Here is a 23,610-nt window from a genome sequence, read left to right on the forward strand (position 1 = left end):
GGACTGTGCATTTAAGCACTGTGTATAGGAGGGAACACCATAGTCTTACCTGACAGATAAGCAAATTGTTTCTTTAATTGGTCCTGAATATCTGCAGCATAGAGGGGAATGATATCCTGATGCATGATTTCATCTGTGAAGAGAAAAAAAAATTGTATTGCAAAGTCATTTTATGCAAAATTTCAAAGCACATATTAAAAAAATAAAATCCCTAAACCTCAAAAACTCAGAAAACTAACTTTTGAAAAATACATGCAAATCTTTGGAGTCTTTCAAGTGTTTGCCAAAAGCAAATTTTTCTTTGAATAGCACACTAATAAAAGAAGAATTTACATTTACTGACATTTAGAAGCAGTACAGAACTGTCACTGAACAAAACACTGTAGATTTAATATTCCTCAGGAATTATGTTAGACAGTGGGATTTTTACATATTAAATTCAATTTTTTATTAAAATCTTCTCAATCAAACAAAACCAAGAAACTTACAATTTCTCTGGCCTGTCATCTATATTCAAATACCCCAAGAAAACAGCATTAAATAAGATAGGTAGAACTGGCTTGAAAGTACATCCTCCCCTTGAAAACACACACAGACACACACTCACTGTACCTCCACACTGAAAAGCAATGCTTAAGCTTTTAGCTCAGCCCTCCTACTTCAGCTTAGTGACAACCATTTCCCAACCCTTGGTTTTCTGTCCCAATGTTTCAGCAGAGGCATTTCCCACAGCATGTTTCCAGAGGTCAAGCAGAAACCTGAGTTTCACTGATTGTGACAAAGACTGCATGACAGAGTTACTTCATTCATAAACTATAATCTCATTTTTTACAAGAAAATAAGAAGTTGTAGTCTTTTGCAATTCCTAAAAATAATGATTCCACATATTAGTCTCACTGAAAAGTATAGAAGGGATAACATAGCTTTTTCTTTATTTGGTTAAGAACATTTATTTTAATCTGACATTATACTGACATTGAAGTTTTGAGTTTTAATGTACACTGAAATGCCATTAAGATAGATTTTGACACTCAGAGCTGTGAATGCGCACAGGAAAAGTAAAAACCTAAAACTGGTGTAAGGGTGTCACTTGCACTGAAGCACAAGCTGAAGTAGAGCTCTGGTCCTCTGCTGTCACTGAGGTCTTTCTGCTACATCATCAGCAGACAGACACTTCTATGAGCAATTCTCACATATGTAAAATCATGAGAACTGCAATTATTGGAGAATAGCAAAAAAGCTACTTTCAGTTACTTCTTCCAGATAAGCAAGAACTTATACTATGAAACAGAACTTCTCTGTTCTCTGTTGGGCAGAGGAAGCCCCATGACCATTTCCAAGGTCACACACTGATCAGAGCTATTTTCCTGCATCCGGTGAACTGCTGCCTGATCAGAGGACCTCTGCATACCATGCTGTCAAATCCATAAGTGGATACTTTTAACTGTCAAGTCATATTTCACCCAGACCTTCAGTTATGTCACCATTTCAATGTTTTCAACAGAACACTGAACACAGATGTTTCAAAACTCCAATCTCAGATGGCCAAGTAATTTCCAGAAGAGGAATACCCCAGTTCTCTAAATGAAAAAGGATTTTAAAGTTTATTTTTGCTGTCTGTACCTTATGATACAAGGAGCCCTCCTGCAGCATTGTTTAAAAAACTACACAGCTCTTATTCTGCAAACCAGTATCTACAGGTGGACCATTAATCTGAATACAAACTCTTACAGGATTATTGCCAATTTTTTGGTAGGAGATGGGAAAAGTGAAAATAATATAATCAGACTACAAAATACCATCCTGCCTAAAGTCAAAGGCAGACATAATTTTCATTACTGCATAGCACTGCACCCTAAGCATGTAGTAAAATAGTTGAATTTTGCATATGTAAGCAAATATGTGACACACTTCACTGGCAGAGGACATTCCCAAGGAAGAGAAACTCCTTATGTACCAATACATAAGGATCACTTTTTCCCCATGTAGCCCTGTGATCAATCCCACTGCAATGTGGACATGTGCCATGTGAATACCCAAGTCTAGATTTGATTGCTCCAGTGTCCCCCTGATAGGAGCAGCAGCTTTTGCCACCTGCACAGGTCAGCCCCACAACAGTGGGGAAGTACTTCACTGGAAAGACAGTCTCTTCCTCCTGGTTTTAAACTCAGTTTTAACTCAAATGTATGAGCTCATCTGTTTGCAAGTGGAGGAGCAGCACAATGTGTCCACTGACACCAAAATGCCCTTCCTGCTGCACTCCCCTCCACCAAAGCCATCTCTTCTTGCTCATGCTGATTTGGTTTCAAGACATACTTCTAAAAGCCAAGTATGCACTAAGATCAGAGCTGATTTTCCATAATTTGAAACAACCAAGATAAAAAATAGCAGCACAAAAAAAGCACAAGGAAATGCAACTCTTGGAATTGCCAAACAGGTCACATCCAGCAGCTCGACAGGATACACTTTAACCCAGTATTCCCACCCATGGATTTAACCAGAAATCCCTCTTCTATATGTTTTCCTCCAGAGGAGATGCAATTGTAAAATCTCATTGCTCTGCACCATTTCCTTGACATTCAGCATCCCCCTGGAGAAGAGAGTTCATCACAGTTTGTTTGGGGTTCAATCTGACTTCACTTCAAGGTTGTCCATCATTACTTCAATGTGCTGTTTCTTTAAAAGGATAAAGCAAAAAAAGGCACTCATGCTGCATAGACTGTGAGAGCACACACTCCTTACTCTCATGGCCTTTGGGGAAAATATTTTCTTGGAAATATTCTTTAAATAGAGAACCTGCCACCTGCTACATTCTTTAGGGACCATTTCCATTTTCGTAGAGCTAATTAAGTGCACATTAAAATACAGAACTACTGAAAATCTGCTCACTATTTGTAAGGAATTTTCATAGGATCAAATTTTGCTTGTACTTGAATAGATTAAGTTTCACATAGCCCATTATTTTCCCTGTTCTACCTTTTCTGCTTTACACAATATTTTCAATGCAGAGACCCAAGAGTCTGTTTGTTTTACCGTACCCAAAATTCATTGCTGAAAAAAGTTTCTCTTATCAAAACATGCTTGAATATCCTGTCTTTCCTGAGGAGCTTACTTAAGAAGCTTAAAAGAAAGCCCCTGGGAATTATAGTGCATCTGGTATCATAGGTGCTAATAAACAGTAAAATAAGGTCTCTAAAGTTAGCACTGCTTTTCTATTGCTATTTTTTAAACCCCAACACATGAAATAGCTGGGAATGATCTTTGTTCTAAGCTGACAACTGGAGGCTCTTTAAAAAATCCCCACATTATCTAGCATTCAAATTATGAGTGTAAGAGAGGGCAGAAGTGTCATCTTACTAAGATAAAGGAATCAGTTAAATATATATGGTTCTTATTATAAAAAAGCCTTTCTCATTAAAAATGTGAACTACAATCTTTCAGATACATCATGTTCTAATTCAATTTAAATCTTGCTTTGATAATCCTGTCTCAATGATAAAGGATGATGGCTTAGAGGGACCTGACCCTATCCCATCAGAAGCACCTGACTGCATTTCAGATGAAGCAGGATGACAGATTTAAAAAACAAGGGCACAAAGATAACTTATTCTTGAATTACCTGGTGCCAGCAAGCCCTGAAGATCTTGGGATCTGAGAAAACAATCAATGCACTGCAGTCAAGAATTTCCCTTATTGATAAAAATCTCCTCTTCCTTTTCTCATCAAATTAAAACTCATCATCATTTGTAGTTTGTTTGACTGAAGCTAAACCACTTTCACAGAAGACAACATTTGAGTGGACTCTGAACTGACTGCACCCACATGACACACAAGGAAGTCTCCCAACATGACTTGTGAGCCTCCTGTAACCAGTTTAATAAAATTCCCAGCAAGCCAGCTGGAATTACACCAACCCTTTCAGTAATTCTGCAGAAAATACTATGGCCATTGCTTTATGCTGATTGGAAAGCCAGTCTCTCTGTACACATCTGGGCACAGTTATGCCTTTCAGCACAGACCCCAGAAGCACTTCAGAAATCAAATGACAAATAATTTCTCTTCCTCCTCTTTCTTTCTGAGTTTGCAAAATTTTCATGAAAACTTGTCTATGGCTACTCTATGAAATCCATGTCTCAAATTGAAGGAATATTGTATTTTTCTTAACGAGCTTTGCTTTGCTTCTCCTCTGGAACAGCTTACCCACCCAAAGAGTTGAATGCCTTTTATGAAGGGGGTCTTCATTTGAAAAATCTCTTCATTACACCACGCTCCCATCTGCTAATTATAAATGCAAGATAATGACTTTCAGAGCAGTCCCTTCACCCCTGTCAGCCCCAAGGCAAATCTTTCATTTCCTCATTCTTCCCTCTTCATCTTTGCACCCCAACCACCACCACTAACAGTCAGCTCCTTTGTGAAACTCCCAATCAAGGAGAAACCAGAGCAGCAGAGCTCTTCTGCTCTAAGCCCCCTAAAACTAATGAGCTGCCCAAGATGCCAAGAGAGCTTTCCAGCTTTAAAGCTGAATTTTAAAAATCACTGTTGGTTAGTGACAATACTCAGTGCTCGGTGTGCTGGGGCACAACAGCTGCAGATGACGCTCCTCAGGTCCTCATGCTATTTGTAGCCACACCAGGCTGATGACAGGAATTTGTGCAAGTGTTCATAAACTAAGGTTTCAAGTCTCATCAGTTGAAAATACCTTTAGGAAGAGTTCATTCTGATTTCATTTGACTACACCATCATTAAAATGATGGACCAGGAAAACTCAGAAACTTTCATGCAAAACACGGTTGTCTGTTAAAGTGTAGTTGGGAAGGAAACTGGGCAAAACAGTGCTTTTGCAACTTGTTTGTTTCTGTTGAGCTAAAATACCTTAAGCAAGCAGAAAATGCAAATTTTTTGCCTCTAACAGCATCCCAGTTGCTGGCACAAAGAGATATAAAAAAGCTAGTGCCCTAAACAGCTTCATAGTGAGTGTCCAATACAGATTTTTAATTATATAGTTACATAAGAATTTTACTTGTAAGAGCTTTACAGCTTTTACAGCTAAGCTCTACCTCCCATTTCCGTCTACTAGATAGAAAAGACTATTTCCTCTTAAAATCCCTGGTACATAAAGCAGATCCTTATGCTGAGATGCCTTTTCTTTTAAGAGAATCATGTTTTATACAAGTTCCACTTCCACAGCATTCCTGAGATCAGTAGATTTGCTAAGACTGTCTGGCCTATTGTCAATAAGAAATAGAATAAACAGAGAGAATAACAATAAGCAGAGAGCAGCACTACTATATACCCAGTGCTCCAACAGGCCAGGATGGAATCCCATGCATCTTCAGTGTTAAATAAGGATCTAGTCAAGCCAAGACTTGGAAGTGGTACTGCCAAAGAAAATCTGAAATATTAGGAACAATATTCTCTGTATTACAACCCCAGCCACAGTGGATACAGGCACTTATTGTTTGGGTGGCATTTTAAATGTTCATCAGGAAACCTGACAGATCCTTCACAACGTCCAGGAATTATAGGAAACGTGAGCAGTCCTGCAGAGATATATTTTGGTAATATTTAAATTATTTCACTGAAATGAAACGAGATAATTTTGCTTCATTGATCATACCTGAAGAACACCACAACTACTTACAAGACACACAAATTAATCCCCAAAGGCCACAACTCCAGAATTTAAATGTGAGAAGCAGGAACTTGTCATGGGTTAAAGAACAAAAATTAAAACCCAACATTTTTGTACAGAAACCTACTGAACCCTCTACTTTACTCATACAATTTCTGCTTTCTGCAATCACAATATCCACCTGTTTCTTCTTTGAGATCACAGAATTGAGAATTTGGCACAAGACTACCTACAAAGCTATGAGAATGATGGTTTGGTTTCAGGAAGGGATATTAAACACTGGTCTTTCCTTTAAAAAAAGAAGTTTCTGGGTATACAGCAAATGCAATGCTGTTGGCTTGGGCCAAAATGACAGGAGGTGCAACAGTCCTCATTTTCTTGAGTCAGATTATTAAATACCTGCTCAAAAACATACTTTGAGAGACAAGCAAGATTTTGGGTTCTTTCAAACTCTGACATTACTGGATTTCACAGCTTATTATACACATCAGAGTGTTTTCCTCTTTCTTCTTCCACCTCCCATTTTGTAAAAGGCAAAAAGTGCTTTGTCTTCTTTTGCCAAAATAGCATCTTCTCAAAGCACAGAGAGAAAATACAATCCCCTCCCTTTCATGTATAATAGATGCTTTCACAGGATACTATGAGTGCTAAATACTACAGCTTCTTCCTCCTCAGCTTCATCAGTGACACCTACTTGACACATTACTCTGTAGTCCTCAGCTTGTCAGGGATCACCTTTAAGTTTGGATATGGCTTACAAGAGAGACTAAACACTAACTAATCTGTAACTAGAAGAAAACTGTGTAGTAATTAGAAAGTCAATTCGGGGATCAAACCCAAAATCTAGTATTTCTTTGTTCTTGAAGAAAATCCAAAATAAGACAAAAGGTGAGAGGGGTGTGCTTTGCAATGTTGCAGATATCTCAAAGTGCCACCAGCTATAGAATCTAATCTGTTTTACCATGCCTTTGCTGTGTGCATGCTCAAGTGCACACAGACTGTTTTGGTGAGAAAGACACATTCTTTGTCCTATTTCAAGTCAAAATAATTACTCTCTTTCCAAACTGAGAAGCAGGGGGAACCTAGAATCACATCACACAGCCATTTTATAGCCCAAGTTTGTATTAAGCTCAAAATGGACTTAGAGATAAAGCAGCAAGAGTGTCAGGTGTACCCTACTACCCAAAAGTTTAATTAACCTCATGTGTTTGGCATGCTCTTACTATTGCAGTAACAATATTGCTCTCTTCTTTCCAGAATGTTCTGAAGGAAACCAGGTAAACCCTCTTCTGTTCTTGAAGGATAGTTTCAGACTGCTAGGAACCACACTTAAATATTGCCCAAACTGCAGCATTATTAACTCCCTAACACTGCAAATCATGCTGAGTGTACAGAACAGAAATACTTCCAAAGTATTAGATGTACTTAGTCATCTACAAGCAGCAGATTTTGTAAAAAGCAAAGATTTATTATTTTTTTAAATTGAAAAATAGTAGAGAAAGGCTGAGAAGCAGAGAATGTTCCCCTGGCCAGGACTCAAGTGATAGGAAGAGAAGTGACACAGATGTGTCTCAGTACTTTAGCAAGCAAGCCTCTATGGAATAACAAAGACATTGGATTTTGCTAACTGCACTTTAGTAAGATTTAATGCTCTGAGAAAATGATTGCAGAATACTAAAGCTTTGCAAAGAAGAGGAAGTCTTCCAAATAGAGGAAATGGAAAGATCAACTCTGAACAGAAGAGCCACATGCAAGCTAAAGGACTCATCTTCAGTGAGCCTTAAAAAATAATGATGCAATCACTTAGCTGAAACACATACACTGAAGTGGACATTTTTCAGAGAGTTAAACCAAAGATTTATCTCCCATGAAACCACCTGCTTTCCACTCTTCCTCTTCAGAAGAATATGTATCTGAAAGCAGGTCTCAAAGATTTAACCGAAAAGTCAACACACACAGGACCAGCTATATGGATATGAATACATGACAATTCTACTACACAGAATGCTATTTTTCTATGTAATTTTGGAAGTATGGTAAGATTTTAAATATTGAATGATTTTACTCTGTTCAAAAACCAAACACCAAACACTTTTGTAAAACAGCAAAGCAGTAAAATCTAATTCCTTATTGTACACATCTATTTAGGAGATAAATTAGAGCAGTGCTAACAATTGTGAGGCTGCACAGAATGAGTTGGTTTGTTAGTTGGAAGAGATCTTCAAAAATCATCTGGTTCCAACCACACTGCTGTAGGCAGAGACACCTTCCACTGGACCAGGTTGCTCAAGGCTCATCCAACCTGGTCTTGAACAATTCCAGGGTGGGGCATCCAGAACCTCTCTGGAAGACCTGTTGCAGGGTCTCACCAGCCTCATTGTAAAAAAGGTTTTCTTCTTTATGACCAATCCAAGCCTACCATCTTTCAATTTAAAACTAGTGCTCCTAGTCCTGTCATTGCAGGCCCTGATAGTAAGGTTTTTCTTGACTTTTATAATTTCAACAACATGCAGGATGGCAAGAATAACTTCTAAAAGACAATATATTATTTTATGGTACTGTTACACGAGTACAGTTTTTCATGTAACTATACATCTCTAAACTAATGCTTTGAAAGGGAATGTGTGAGTGTGAGAGAAAAAGATGGGCTAACACTAAGAGGCTTGTTTAGAGCTGTGTACTAGTTTTCAGCTAGAACATTTACTTGTAAACTTCCCAGTATCTGGGACTCTGATTACAGATTACTTATAAAGAAGAGGTTGCTGAATTCATAACCCAGCTGGGTGTCCCACCTCACCACATGGATGACAGAGTTATTAATAAGAGCTCTTGAAGCACTGTGGCTTAATGGCTAATGCCATGAAAAAGATGAAACATGTCATGCCTTTCTAAAGCACTGCAAATATGAACTGCTTCAGGTAATTCAGATGCAGGATATGGACACAGCTCAGTATCTCCCACAGGCAGCTACAGAATCATTTAGTGAAATACAGTCAGCCTTGCTGAGACCTCTCCTTCATTTACATTTCCTCCCATCTGCTGATTGTAGGCACAAAAAATACTCCATATAAAGCTCAGGAGGAAGAGGAAAGAGCAGTGCCAGGGAAGGGGACAACCCTTCTGTCCACTTTGAGCAGAATGTACCAACAGCTCCTAAGAAAGGAACGATCTCTGGCACACTGAACAAGCCCACAAGAAGTGGTGGCAGTCAACAGGTGAGAATCAAACTTTGGCAGTTGCTAGCAAAAGCCCTGCTCACTTATTTCTCAGTGATCAAATACAAATGAAAACACCCCATTTTACACCTGGCAATTTACACAAGTAGTCCTGGCATGGTTACATATGCCCCACCATGATTTGACACAAACCACTCCCTGGTTCTACATTCACCGTCTCCTACAGCAATCAGTGGTTTCCTAAATCCACCCCTCCCCTCTCAGGGATGCACATAAAGAACAAAAGTTACTCAGGCTTATTACCACACCTTTTCCATCTGGTTATCCTCATCTGTCTTAAACCTTTCATTCATTCCTCCTAAGCAGCATTCCTTTTAGTATTACCCCGGTGGCATCAAGCACTGCTTGAGAAGCAGAGCACTCAGACTCACGTGTTGATAATTAGAAATACTGATTAAAGATTAGTAAGAAGAACCACCCTTTAGTTAGAAGACCCACCCTTTACATACCTGTTTTATTTAAATCTGACATTTCAAAAAGCAACAGTGTTGAAAAGTTAGACACCAGTCCATGGGCTTAGTGCTCTCTGTCTCCTCTGCAGTATTCATTAATACCAAAAGCAGAAAACAGAACTGGGAATGTAGATTCAGGCACCAGAATAAGGACACAATTTTTGCTTGTCCCTGTTCCACAAAACATGCTTTCATTTTGCAATGGACTGTGGCTGCACTATTGACAGCAAATAATATGTCTACTATTTCATTATATCTTAACAGAAACAACATTTCTATAGAAAGCTCTGACTGAAGGAATTAAAGAAATAATTCATTTTAGATCAACCCGCCTATACTAACAACTAAGTGATGCCAAATTGTATCCTGTGAAAGAAACGCTGCTTTTTCTCCAACTCCAATAGGGATGACGAGAAATTATGTATCTGATAGTCATACAAAATGCAATGAATTGAAAATTAAAACACACTATAAACCAGAAACAGCAGGACAGCTCTCTGCAACAGCAAATTCTCCTTGCAAGCTTTAGCAGCTGTTCCGATCACCATAATCACGGCATGAATGAATCCCGAGCAAAGCACCTTCCATGTAAAATACAGGAATAGTTTGTGGATATATATGGTGTACTGAGAGCTACATCTGCAAATAAAATGATACACTGCAAATTTGAACAAGGACAAAACACACAGCCACACCAATAATTTATATTTTTACATGAATGCACACAAGCAGAATACAACTTTTGCCTTTGCACTAAAACACAGCCTATTTTCCTCGGTAGGATAACATTATCTGGCAAAGTTCCTGCCTGACCTGCAATCAAGCAACTAAGAAAATTTGAAATAGTAGACACACCTGTGCATTTCTTCAGAAGCAGCCACAATTCAGCAATATCTTTGTAGAGCAAGGAGATCAGGCTTAAGGTCATGTTGCTTCTAATCAATTTAGAGCAAAATAGTTCCGTGGACAGTGACCTATTTATCTGCGAGCTCATCCTCAGTGCAAAATGAGAGCACAAAACTCCATCTTTCACTGGAAGCCAAGCCACTGGGGGCACAGTGCCTTTCTTCAAATTACATGCAGAGTAAGTGTGCCTGTCAGCAGGCTCAGAGGTGCTCCGAAGGGCTTGCTGGCTGCTGGCTTCCACTGCTTGTCTTCCTGCATAAAGCGCTGGCACACATTCGGTGCAAGCTGTTTGCTTTAAATGTGAACACATGCACTGTTCCAACATTATCAGAGTAAGAATGCATTAAAAAATTAATCCTAAGTGTGCCTTGTCAAAAAACCCTCCCTTTAAAAGCTCTAGTTTTAACCAACAATGGCACGGTAAATCTAGCATTATCATCATTTTCTACCACCTACCCCTATTCCACACAGGGAAATTCACTGCCCAAGGGACAAATGCCCTTTTTCCAATGAACCTTTGCTAGAAAGCTCCCCAGAAGTACAGTCAACTTTTCCTGTTTGTAAGGGAATTCTCAACAACATGTCTTTGGTAGAACCAAACTCAGGTGTTTTCCTTGGTGAGAAACCCATCAAACACCTGTTCCCCATGAAGGAGCCTACCCAAAGCAGCAGGAGCTGACAAAAAAGGTATTCTACTAATGTGACTTTGCAAGTGGAAATACACTGAAATCTTATGAGTAAGACAATGGAAAATAAGGCAACAAATGACAAAATAAACTAGAACCAGAAGTATTCCATATAATCTTTCAGACATGAATGCTGAGCAGACTTGCTTTACCTGATCCTTTAAAGTAATTGCCCAGTGACAGACTACCTGTTAATTAATACACTTGAGATTAGTTATCAGCCATTCAGACTCACTAATACAAAGAGGGAGCCAAGGAGTACGAGTGACAGCAACAGCCTTATGAAAACAAATGGATTGTTTTTCTTCACTTCACAGTGTTATCAGAGTCCTCTCCCAACAGGAGAGGTCAAGGAAAGAGGACAGCAAGGATAAAAAGCTTGAATTGATGGTTACATCTGTTCACAAAATCCCATTTGCAGATGGTAAAAAGCTCCATTTCTGCATCAGCACTCCCGGCCATCAACCAATCCCATAAAAGCAAACCAAAACAAACCCAGGTCACTCACAGACCACACTAGAGGTTATTTTCTGAAGCACCCCACATCTGTGTTCCCACCACTCATCTGCCATGGGGCAGAACTGTTGATAATCCCACACCAGTCAAATGTATTCTAATAAATCCACCATCTACACAAGCAGCTATATTCAGTGCCTGACATTAATATGTGATCTGAAAAATATAATCATGGTAATTTATTTTCAATTCTGCTATTTCCTTTTGGGGTCATTACATTCTGTAGTAAGCCAAAACACAAGAGTTTTCTAAGCAATATCAGATGTTTTTAAATAAAGGTAGATTTAAAAGAAGTGACACTCCTCAGAAATATTTTACTTAACTCTTCTGTATTTTGTGAGTGATTAGCACATTAGATTGTGCAGAGAGTTAAAAAATAGTGAATGAGTCTTCACACCACTCCCACAAGTCATGTAAATACTCTCACATGTGAAAGCTGAGAGGGAGCAGGTGACCTCTGTGAGATCAGGTAGCAGCATCTGTTGCACTGTCAGACAGAGGATCTATGTCTCGGCTCTAAGCCCAGACTCCTCCTTTCAGGACAGCCACCCAGCCTGCTGGGTGGAACCTGCTCCCAGATCAGTATCATGACTTGTACTCCTCAAGGATCTGCACAACTCACAGCATTTTTATTTCTGGCTGTTGCACCACAGCACAGCTCCAGGAAGAACAGTCTCTTGTGCAAGTGTACACACTGATATTAACTTCCTACTCAACAGTGCCAAGCTGTATCCAGCAGTGGGCAGAGACTCCTCTACAATATGCTTGGCTTGGCTGACCAGATACTTCTGTTAACAGTGGAATGGGCTTGGTGTCACCTGCAGCACAGCATGCAGGAAATATAACCCTTATTATCTGATTGGTAATAAATGATGATAAAGCAGACATGAGAACACTTTCCAAACATCCACAGAGAGGGAGAGGAAGTTTTACAGCCTCCTTCAGAGATTAAAACCATGCAGAAGTGGAGCTACACCCTTCTCCAGACAGGAATTACTCCCACCTAGGTCAACACAATAAGATCCAGGAACCTGATACTTTGGTAACCTGGCTATTTCCTTAAGAAAAAATAAAGACAAATGAGAAAACTCTCTATGAATATAAAAGAGAAAAAACAACGACATCTAACATGTTGGTTGTGCTTGTTCTCATTGTCAGGATAGAGAGGACCATAAATCTTTGTATTAATCAACACTGACTACTCTATAGTCCTTTCATGTTGTACCCAATGTGGACAACCACCTTTTAACAGGCTTCTGCCTTCAGATTTCACAGCAGAGAAAACAGTGAAATCAGCCATTCAGGTGAAAACCTAGTACTAGTCTAAAAACAATTCAATTTCTTGGATTAGCACAACAGATACATGGAACAGTCATCCTCCAGGCTCCATAGATTACTCTTTCCTAGCCTTAAATCTCCAAACCCCTCAGTTACATATATTGTGGAATCATAGAATGGCCTGGGTAGGAAGGGACCTAAAAAATCATGTAGTTCCAACCCCTGTGCCCAATCAGGTTGTTCAGAGCTCCATCCAACCTGGTCCTGAACACTTCCAGGGATGAGCTTTTTTTTTCTCCAGGTTGATCAAGATGTAATAATGTCTGTGGTAAGAGCATCAAAATAAAGCACTGTATATAACCCTGTTATCTTTCAATTTTGACCAACAAGGCACACCTTCACCTCCCACTTCTGGGGACCAGTGTCTTCAGACTTAGCAACACACGTGAAGAAAAGGCAGATAGGAGCCTTGGAACCTGCCCCCCACTCTGCTGCAGGGACAGAAGACTACATGGTTAAATGCCTGGTTAAAAAGGTGTTCAGGCAAAGGCAATTTTTCCCCTCAGAGTTCCACTCTGCACAAAAAAGCTGGGCTGATGATCCTACAGGCTCCTGGTAAACACTCTTATGGTAAAAGAGAGTTCCAGCCAGTAACCAAATGGCTTTTTAGGTTAACACTCTATTTTGGACTGTGTGCATGGGAGAAATGTTTGCTCTATGGTTATAATACCTGAATTCCTTGCTGTGCATTTCAGAGAGGAGCAGAAAGAAAGAGCAAAAGCAGTGAAGCATAAAATCTTTCCCTGGCTTTCATGATCCAGCTTAAAATAGAACCAGAGAGGAAAATTGTGCTATGTGGGCATGCATGTTAGCATGAAGACTTCAGGGCAAATTTAAGCTCTATTAAAACACAAAGAAGCAAGAGCTCTCCTGAGAGATTCTTGGTGGGCACAAGAGTATGCATTTATAAATGCAAAGAAATTAATTTCAGCTCCACTCAAGCTCAGCACTCAGGTTAATTCTCCCTCCCACCTCAGCATGGGATGAGTGACAGGCTCCAGCCTGCAGAACAGAGGAAAACACTGTGGGAGAAGCTGGTAAAGGATGGATGCAAAGTCAATTTAGGTTAAAGACTGTGTTGTCCCAGTTTTATGAAACCCAGAGAAGGAAGTTATGACTGTGGTTTAAATATACAAGATACTGTACCTGCTTTCTAAAGCATGTGCAAGTGTGCAGCATAAGGCAATGTTCATGGTAAAGAATATTGAAGTCTGACCAGTTCAACATTAAAATAGAATTATTATTTTTCCTTCAGGGGTGATGTACTTAGCAAAAAGCACACCAATAAAATAATGTGGCATTCAGCATGACAAAAGCTATCCTCACAGGATCATTCTTAGTATAATGCAAATGTGTACTCTCTCCAAAAAAAAAACCCTAGCAAAATATACCAACTTCACACCTGAAGCCGCAGAATTTATAAATTTGTGGAGTTTTGAACACATGGAGCAATTTGATGCATAATCTATTGGCTTCTAGTTTAGCATACTAGACTATTTAAAAGCTCCATTCATTTTCTTCTTCTAATCCTTCTTGATTTTTTTTTCAAAGAATAGATGCAAAAGAGATTTCTTTCTTTTTGAAGTCATCAAGCACTCAAGATTTATAATTCTGTTTGGTTTACATGAAAAGATTCCAGGGATTAAAATTAGTTCTGCACCCATTATACATACACACACACATATATGTTTGTATAAATCCATTATACTAAGCAGCTTGTTAAATCTTCACACAGCAACAAAACTAATCCATTTTGCAATTGCTTTGGCAATTTTCAGCTTGGATGCTAAGTCATCAAGAAAGGTCCCTGCATGGTATCCAAACTTAAATTTAAGCAAATACAACCAATAAAAAGTCATGGTCAGGAAACAACAATAAAAAAACCCAATTAAAACTGCCATCCATGAAGAAATACTCTTTACTAAAAATGAGCAGGCTGGTAAATGCAAATAGTTGCTGGAGCACTTGAAAGAAAAGGATGCTGTTCAATCAAAAGGCTGAACCCTGCACAATCTTTCAAAAAGATAATGCCTGGAAAAAACATAAGGAGAGCTTCTGAGAAACTACATCTCAAAAGTACACTTTACACTCTAAGATAATAATAAAATTCAAAGTTTTGAAGATTACACATCCTTCACACCAGGTATCTAAGAAGTAAAACAACAGGCAAAGGAAGAGGTCAGTAATTTTTAAGGCAGAGTAACACCCTATCAAGGATGGTACTTCTCTGGCCCCATGACTACTGCTAGGGGCTTTCCCCAAATCCATGACAGAATCCTGGCCACTGAATGCAGTTATCACACATGTGCTCCAATTTCTAATGTAGAAATTACATCTTTCTGGTGTTCTGTGAACTGATTAATCATTTTATGCTTTTTTATTTACATGTCCTTTCTAAACTAGCTCCCCCACAAGTCTTTAATCACAGGCCTCTCCTTGGCTGTGCTGCAGGGTTTACCAAGGTTTCTCATTTCACAGAGACACAAAAACTGGACTTTTTCTCAGGATTAATTTAATCACACAGGAGTTAGTAGTAAGCACTTTATCCTGCAGCATTTAGTGACAGTTCTCTCTGTCCCCAGCTGCAAAGCCAACAAAGAAATGGATGTGACCTTTTTAACTTCACAAACAGCAGCAGTACTCAGAACAGCAGTGCCTGCACAGACACTGCTACTCAGACTGTGAGGAATAGAGGATTTCTGGCTTGGGGCTCAAGGTTTCTGCAGGGGTGTTCAAAATTCAGAGGTGGGAGATTGCAGCCTGCTGACAACTGAAAACTGTAATTAAAGGTGGAAACCAAATCACTGCTGAGCTTGGATAGAAGGCAGGACTAAAATTTGGAAAAATCAAGGGGATGAGACCCATTTTTATTCTGGCAGTGGGATTAAAGGAGCAAATGAAGCAAAAAAAAAAAAAGTATGTAGGGTTTAGTGGCAGCAGAAAGGAGAGATCAACAGTGAGTAATAACAACAGAAACACATGATGAAAGCAGCACAGGAATTAGAATTAGGAAAGGAAAAACAGGTTTATTATGTATTCTGAAACATATATATTAGTAAGAATATTAATTCAGTAAGCAAGGAAAACCAACAGAGACCATTCAACCAATGAAGTGCTGTGCCACAATCAAGTACGTTTATAGCCAAAGTACAAACTAAAACTTTATCAGCAATAGGACACCCGTTTTATGACTCTTAAAGTACACAGAATCTTTTTTTTTTTTTTTTTTTTTTTTTTTTTTTTTTTTTTTTTTTTTTTTTTTTTTCCCCAGATGAACAAGATAGTTGGGAAGCAGAAAAACTTTCAGGTCAAAAGTTGTGGGAGAACCGGTTCCAAAGAAAATATCATATGCTTCTGCAATACTGATGTACACAGATAAAGGCTACAAAACTATTTATTACAAAGGAAGGAAAGGATAATGTGCAGAAATCATCATTTCCAAAAATCCATAAAGAGCAAACAGGACAGAGAGCCAAGAAGAGAGACCTGCTTTCAATCTGAGGCAAAACTAGGAGCTAAAAAATATTCATTCCATCATCTCTAAAATAATTCGTTGGGGTGGGTTTGGACAAGTTAGTTATGATATTTCAGTACTGAAGGATTACTCATAGCTTCAAATGTAATACAAAAATCTGGTTATAAGATCATGTCATTACTTGTCATCTTAGATTAGCAAATATAAGCAAAATTCTTCAGAATGGGCCATCAACCTGGAGTTCTTCTTACACTGTGTAAGTGTATACTTACACACTGCATAATCTCACTGTTGTGAGATTACACTTAAAAATGGTAAAACCTGCATAACTCATAGGATAAAAATGACACTTCTTACTTAACAAGGCAGTTTTGATTTTGACTCACAATGTGGAATTTTTGTGGCCTAGGCAGGCACACTGCAGCAATCTGTCTGTGGCTGTGCAACCCACAAAGTCCCCACACATGGGACAAGTGTGAAAAAAATGCAAGCAAATGCACTGAGCAATCCTCAAAGGTCACCATTCCCCCCACTTAAACACTTCCAAAGCTGTATCTCAGTTTCTCCCATTGCTGATTATTTCACACTCCTGGGATTCAACAAGCTCAACAGTTTCCTCCAGACAAGAAGATATTTAATACCAGCAAAAAACAGACCATATTCCACTGATCATAAAGGAAATAAGCAGAAAACAGAAAACTCTTCTGGAGAGGCAACCAGGAGAATTGCTTTAGGTACTCCACAGAAATTAACTTCCTTTAATGAAAAAAAGTCTCACTACAATGAGACAACAAAATATCCCTTCTACTTAGCAGCATGATATTCTTGGTTAAATTGGAGAAGAGGGAAAGCTCACAGGAGTTGCTTTCTGAGCAAAGACATGACATAAATCACACCTGACTTTTTATTTTGTAGATGTAGGATTTTAAAGAAAATATTAACGTATTATTTTAAAAGACAATGATTCCTTTAATGAGCCACTTCTTTAAAATAAGTTTAAAAAATCTAAGCCTGCAAAGAGCTGTTGTAAGACCCACAAAGAACTGCAGCACAGCAGCTGTAGCTGTGTCCTGTTTCCAGCCTCCAGGATCCAAACAGGAAGCCAATGCCCTTACCTGATTGGAAAAGCAGCCAGTCCCTGTGATTTTAATCAACCTAAAGCAACATTCTCCTTCTTTTCCAGTTTCCTGGGATGCTTCCTGGCCCATTCAGGAAAGCAGTGTGGAGGAGAAGCTTTTTAACAGCAACATTACCCTCATTTTCCACATCACTGCCTGCAGTTTGCCCTGTTGGTGTATTTACTTTTGGCCCAGGTGTGACAGGCTTGTGTGAAACAACAAAACCCCGCCTCTGCCAAGGGTGGTTTGTGACTGCCAGCCTCTCATCTGGCCCCATTTTTCAGCACACCTGAAAAACCTTCTCACTATTTTGAGAGGAGCAATAACAGAATGAGATGCAGCAGCCATGTAAGAGATGAAATTATGCAAAGTTATACAAACCTGGCAGCCCATCAGCCTCTCAACCCCCACCAATTAAGATGTCACAATTAACAGAAAGCAATGCTTCTGGGGTCACCCACACCTGCTGTTCTGGGAAAATGCCTCAACTCCAAGAGGCTGTTGAAACAGTTTTGTGTTTCTTTCCCTTTCCATAAGGAGAATGAAAATGTAAAGAAAGATTAAACAAAGGCCAAAGAGCAAATTCCACCTGTTCTGACACATGCAGCAGCTGAACTAATGCCCATGAATCTCTCAAGAGTAAGACCCAACTCCCAGCCATTCATTCTGCTCTTCCTCTTGTTGACAGCAAAAAATACATTTATTTTCCAGCAGCTCTTGCCTTACCAAGTGCATACCTGATTAGTTCAACATAATTTGAACTGAGCTTTTACCCCTGTATTTGCACTAAATGAAAAAGCACACGGCAAGTGGATCAAAGATGAGAGCACTCTTTGTAGTTCCCTGCACTACAGTGGCAGCAAATGAGGATTCTTCAGTTCAGGTCTCATCCTACAGCCCATCTTTGAAGTATTTAACATTGTCTTTTTATCATGACAGATTTTATGTCTGTTGCCAGAAGCCTCCATGCTCGAACACAGCACATCCTGTAATTGCTGCTGTTGTCAGCCCCATGCTACAGCAGTGCAGCCAATGCTGAGCACTCACAGACCCCTCTCCAGCACACCAACTGCTCAGTACCAAGGATAACAAGTGCAGAGACCACACACTCAAAGGATCAGCAAAGAACCAAATAAACTCTTCAGACAAACAGAACAGCAAAGTAGTATTAAGAGTATTTAAAGTATCCCCATTTCCCAATGAGGATTCATTTGCTGAACTATATTTTTGAGGAAAGTTTCAGGGCAAGAAACTGAAATTTTCTTCAAGAAATATCTTGTACACACTACTTCAGAGCATTTAGGGGCCCTCACATATTCCATTTTTTTCTCATTCTGAGTCTCTGGAAATACCCATCTTTTTCTTCAGTGGAGTTTCTTCTCCTGTGATATGAACAAATTTGAAATTACTTATATGTAACACATATTCAAGTCCCTGCTGTTACCTGCATGTAATTCCTTAGGGCACAAAAAACCAATGCACATTTTATTTTTAATAAGCTTACTTTATTAACTAGTGAGGAAAACGGCAGCTCAGCTACAAACAGGTAACAGCATGTAAGTATATTAGTCTCCACAAACCTACAACAAAAAAGCCTTGACTTCACTGAGCTTATTTCATGTTTTCTTCTTCAGGCAAGCAGAAAGGAGCTCTCATTGTACCTGAGTGGAAGGGAAAACTCAGCTCTATTACTAGCATGCCCAGAATCACACACATCTGCCTGGCACCTCCTGGCAGCTGAGTGACACTGAGCTTCAGCCAGCCCTGCTGGGCTGAGTTCACTGCCTTCAAAGGTTTACAGGTGCAGCCACCAGCAGTTGGCTGATAAAGACCTTGTGCAAACATCCTTCTTGCAAGGTCTTCAGATCAAGCCCCGTGCTATAAACCAGCAGCCAAAGCTTCCCCTGAAGCCTAAGTGCTGAGAAATAGACCTAATGCAAACCTGTTCCTGTCTGTGGCAGCAGCTCCACTGAAGTTACTGCCTCCCATGCAACAGCAGAGATTGGCAGCTAATCAGTGTATTTCTGGTGTACTCCACAATTTGGCACACTGCAACCCAAAGCCCACTTTGTCACGTTTTCTGTGGTTTTCTATTATTGTTTTATACCATACTGCCTTCCCTCATTTGCTCAGCTGTCAGCACTGTGCTCTAAAACTTGTCTTCTCTCCCTGAAGCACCGATCCCCTTTGCAGGTTACAAGAGCAGCCTCTGTTTTTTCCTTTCTAAAATAAACACGGTCACATAGAGGAAATTGTTTTAAAATATTCAAACTATTTAAGAGTGAAGAAGGCCATTGTTTGCAGAGGAGACTTCAGGGCAGCAGCACGCTACTGTGACTGTGCTAGAGAGCATCCACAAAAGTGCTGTGGACCACAAGGGTTTGAGGCTGGCGTGTGCTGGGACAGGGAGAGGGGACAGAGCATTCTCATTGTTTCAATGTAAACAATAATAATAATAGGGTTTTGTAACTGAGAGAAGGAAGCAAACTAATGTGGAAAACAGTTGTTATTACTCTGTTTATGACTCCTTGTTCCCAAAAAATATGCTAGGTTACTTTGTAATGCTGAAGGGGATAAACTGAGGTGACCTGAAACTGGGCAAATGGCTGAAACCCCATCTGATAAGATGGGCTTGGGAATACCTTTTCTCTTTTTTACACTGGAAACATGCCAGAGTGGAAAACACTGGGTGGAGGATCCACAGCTCTTGTGACTGTCAGACTTTTATCCTCAAACCCCCAGACAGATTCCAGACAAATCCCAGTTGTTTAGGGACTAAACACTGCCAAATGGTGGCTTAGACACCTTCAAGGAGAAAGCTGTTACCTGAGTCCAAGCACATGATCCCCAAAGCAACCTCCTGACACCTCAAAACCTTAAGTTCATTGCAGATTTTTCCAACACACTCAAGTTCTCTGCATACAATCTGATCTGTATTTAGACAACTGAATACAGAAAGAAATTTCAAGGGCTGGGCCAACCCCCCAAGTTCTTCTTTTGGCAAAGAAACAGGCTCTATTGGCAGCCACAAAGTTCTTATGTTTTCAGGCTTTAATCTTAATAGTAGATATCAGCAAACCTTCTTTAATCCTTTCAGTGAATGTTGCAGCAGAGATTGGTGCTGGAGGTGCACATTACTCATAGTTGGGAGCATGATAACCAGCTCACAACACTCCAAAAATCTTGGAATCTTGCAAATTTTTTCCAAAGATTTAAGCCCTAAAATAACTCTCTAAAGGCAAATGACAACATCTGCAAAAATTATTATCACAACTTACCTTGCAGACAAAGAACATAACTTTCAATAGCTGGAAGTCAGGGGGAAAAAAATCAGAGAAAGAATCAAGGTCAAATGCTATCAACCAAAAGGGGAAAAGTTTACACTGGAAGTAGTAGACACCACCTGCACTTGCACCTGAAGTCCTCAAACACTCTTTGTAGCCATCATGGTAGATGACAAAAATCTTACCTGTGCCCCATTGCACAGTCAAGTTGAAATGGTTAAAGACACTACTAGAGATTTGGATGATAGAAATAGAGAGTTTGAAAGGAAACTTGAAGGAGAACTGTGTTCTCTCCAGAAGGACATGTTTTTTCTGTTTCAAAAATGCAGCTCTAACAAACAGTATCAGAAAGTTAAAGTTTCTCTAATGTAAAAGGATAGAGGCAACATCTTGAATTCATTTCACATATTACCTCTCTTTAAAAACAACTGACTTATTGATCCCTATCCACTTTCACAAATACCCCTTTAGAATCCACCAAAGATGGTAAGAATTATGTGCAGAGAAATATTTATTTTTTGATCATGATGTCTCAGAAATTAGAGAGTATTCTGCGCCACAGACTTGCTGCATGAAACAAGTTGCTTGTGTTTCATGAAAGAAGAAAAAAACAAAGGCTATATATATTGCATCTTTCCTTCAAATAGAAGCCTGAAAAGCAAGTAGCTCCTTCCCCAAAAGCCAAAATAAATTAGATAAATGAGTTCTTCCATTATCTCTCTGCCACAGGATCATATAAACTATATGTTACATACTTCTAAAGTGATTTTTCAGGGAAATAAATCAAGAGAAGGAATCATTCAAATAACTACTCATCCCTAACACAACTAAGCAACTATGTTGGGCTTGTCCATCTGAAACTCCTCAGAATATAGCCCTGTCCAGGTTTAGATTACTGTAGGTAATTCACACATCACAAGAGCTGTTGTAATCAAGGACAACTCTAAGATAAATTTTCATGAGAATTGTACTGGACACAATTTTTAAGATTGTACTCTTGTCTAACTGCTCACACCTGAAATTACAGCTTCATTCCCTTCCAACAGCTCCACCAGCTGCTATGGTTTGTTAGGTGGACAAAACTCCCTACTAAAAGACAGCTGCAATCCATTCCCACTGAGCTCTTCAGGATCTTTGTCTAACTTGGTCCCTGGACTCACTTTTTGTGACCTCTATTTAGAAAACCTCCAGACTTGACTACAAACTTTCAAGTTACAAAGAAGGGTAAGACTGATAATAATTAGATGAGGCAGAGGTTTGCTGAATGCTGTAAACAGTGCAAATGGAAAAATCTCATCTTTTTTCCACCTGGGGGTTAAGAAGGGAGAAGCAGCAACCCCTACAGAAAATTCCCAGGTCCTTCAGTTAGTTCTTTGGCCTCACTCCAAAAGGAAAGAATGAACTTATTTAAGAGCCTGGTCCTTCACCCTAAATTGTGTGCAAGTCAACAAAATCACAGACAATGACACCAAAGACTGCTGACAGATACTAATGAAGAGTAAGTACATGTGAAAACCAGAGCTGTCAGCAGCACTTGGCCATTATTTTCAGAAAAAAACACCAACCAACAAGACTGCAGAAGCTCTCATGCCATACTCGAGTCCAAGTTCAAGAAACAAACAAAAACAAATGGATAAACTGCTGACTAAAATAAAATCTTTTTTGGGATGTTTTTTAGATCACTGAGCAAGAAATAAAACATAAAAGTTGCACTGATATCCGCTTCCTGCTCTGGAAGAAGATGTAATGGCTCCAAACAAGATAAAATAAATAAGTAAATACAAGAGCTAGCTTTAGCCAGGAAGTGCTGGAAATCTTACAATAAACTTTGATACTTTGGGCTTAGGTTGCTTCAGCACAAGGCTGTGTGTGTTCAACCTTTTCAGGTAGGCTTAACCTCTAGGTTAATTTGAAGATAATGTGGGATTTTGTTAAACACTAAGCTTACACAGTAAGAGGAAGTAGTGCTAACTGTCCTATTAAGCCCGACTTATTGCAACAGATTGCAACAGAACATGAGATTGGCAACTTCTTGGAAGAACAATGAAGAAGATAAAGGGAGTAAATAAAGCTACATCCTGGCTCCAAGACTGGCTCTGCCCAGAGAGTAAATATCTACTTGATGACAATTCTCCGTGTGGAAAAGCAAAAGTATATGAAAAGTAATTTTTACTCTAAATTATTGAATAAAGTCTCTCAGATTACTGATCAAGGCAACACTAAGCTCCTTCTTTCACTATTACATTATTTTTTTTCACATATTCTTCAGTGGCCATGAAAGCAGGAAAAATATAAATTTCTACTAGCTTACTGCCTATTATGGTATAATACTGTATATAGCTACTCCCTCAAATTAAATGGGCTTTTCAAATAGCATTAATGGTCAGGAAGACATTTGCTCCTCATTTCAAGAGTCAAAGGCACAAATTTTGTTTTCTTAGGATTCATTTTACATGTACTGAAGCAACAGAACTATTTTTCACATTTTTTTCCTCCATTCACATGTGCAACCCTTAACATCACACAACAACAACCCTTGGAATAGCTCTGGTACTTGTAAGAAAACTCAAGGACAGCTTGAATTTTAGCAAACACAAAAAAAATCTTAGGGAAAAAGAGAGGCTGAAGAGGTCCAAATGAGCAGGCTCGTGGAGTTCAGTCAGTGTGGACATGTGGAAGAGGAGCCTGAAGGAACAGCCTTGTATTGGCCCCAGTCCTGTGTGCCTGTCTCTTGCTCATTAGAGAGACTCTAATCATCATCCAGGATCCTAAAAGTGGTGGTCTCTGTAGCAGTATCCCAAAAATATATTCCTTCCTTATTATGCACACAGCTGGAGAAGCAACAGTTTTCCTCTGAATTAAGGCACCAAAAATTTGGAAATAGTAACTTTTACAACAGCACAATTCACAATGTTTTAATTTTATTCAAATCACTTTTAACACACAAAAAAATAGGAGATAATA

General features: G+C 39.2%; 1 protein-coding gene across 12 annotated transcripts in view; it reads right to left on the minus strand.

The window, feature by feature from the left end:
- MCF2L (MCF.2 cell line derived transforming sequence like) overlaps positions 1 to 23,610 on the minus strand; it is a 150,870-nt gene that overhangs the window by 65,418 nt on the left and 61,842 nt on the right. For 11 of the 12 annotated variants that reach the window (XM_079323012.1, XM_079323010.1, XM_079322997.1 and 8 more), the window contains one exon: positions 50 to 133. In XM_079323012.1, the coding sequence (XP_079179138.1) occupies positions 50 to 133 (84 nt within the window). Of the gene's footprint in view, positions 1 to 49; positions 134 to 17,359; positions 17,531 to 23,610 lie in introns of those variants that run through there. The other variant, XM_079322999.1, reaches the window with a different exon arrangement.

This window comes from Erithacus rubecula, assembly GCF_903797595.1.
Source record: "Erithacus rubecula genome assembly, chromosome: 1".
NCBI classification, from domain to species: Eukaryota; Metazoa; Chordata; class Aves; order Passeriformes; family Muscicapidae; genus Erithacus; species Erithacus rubecula.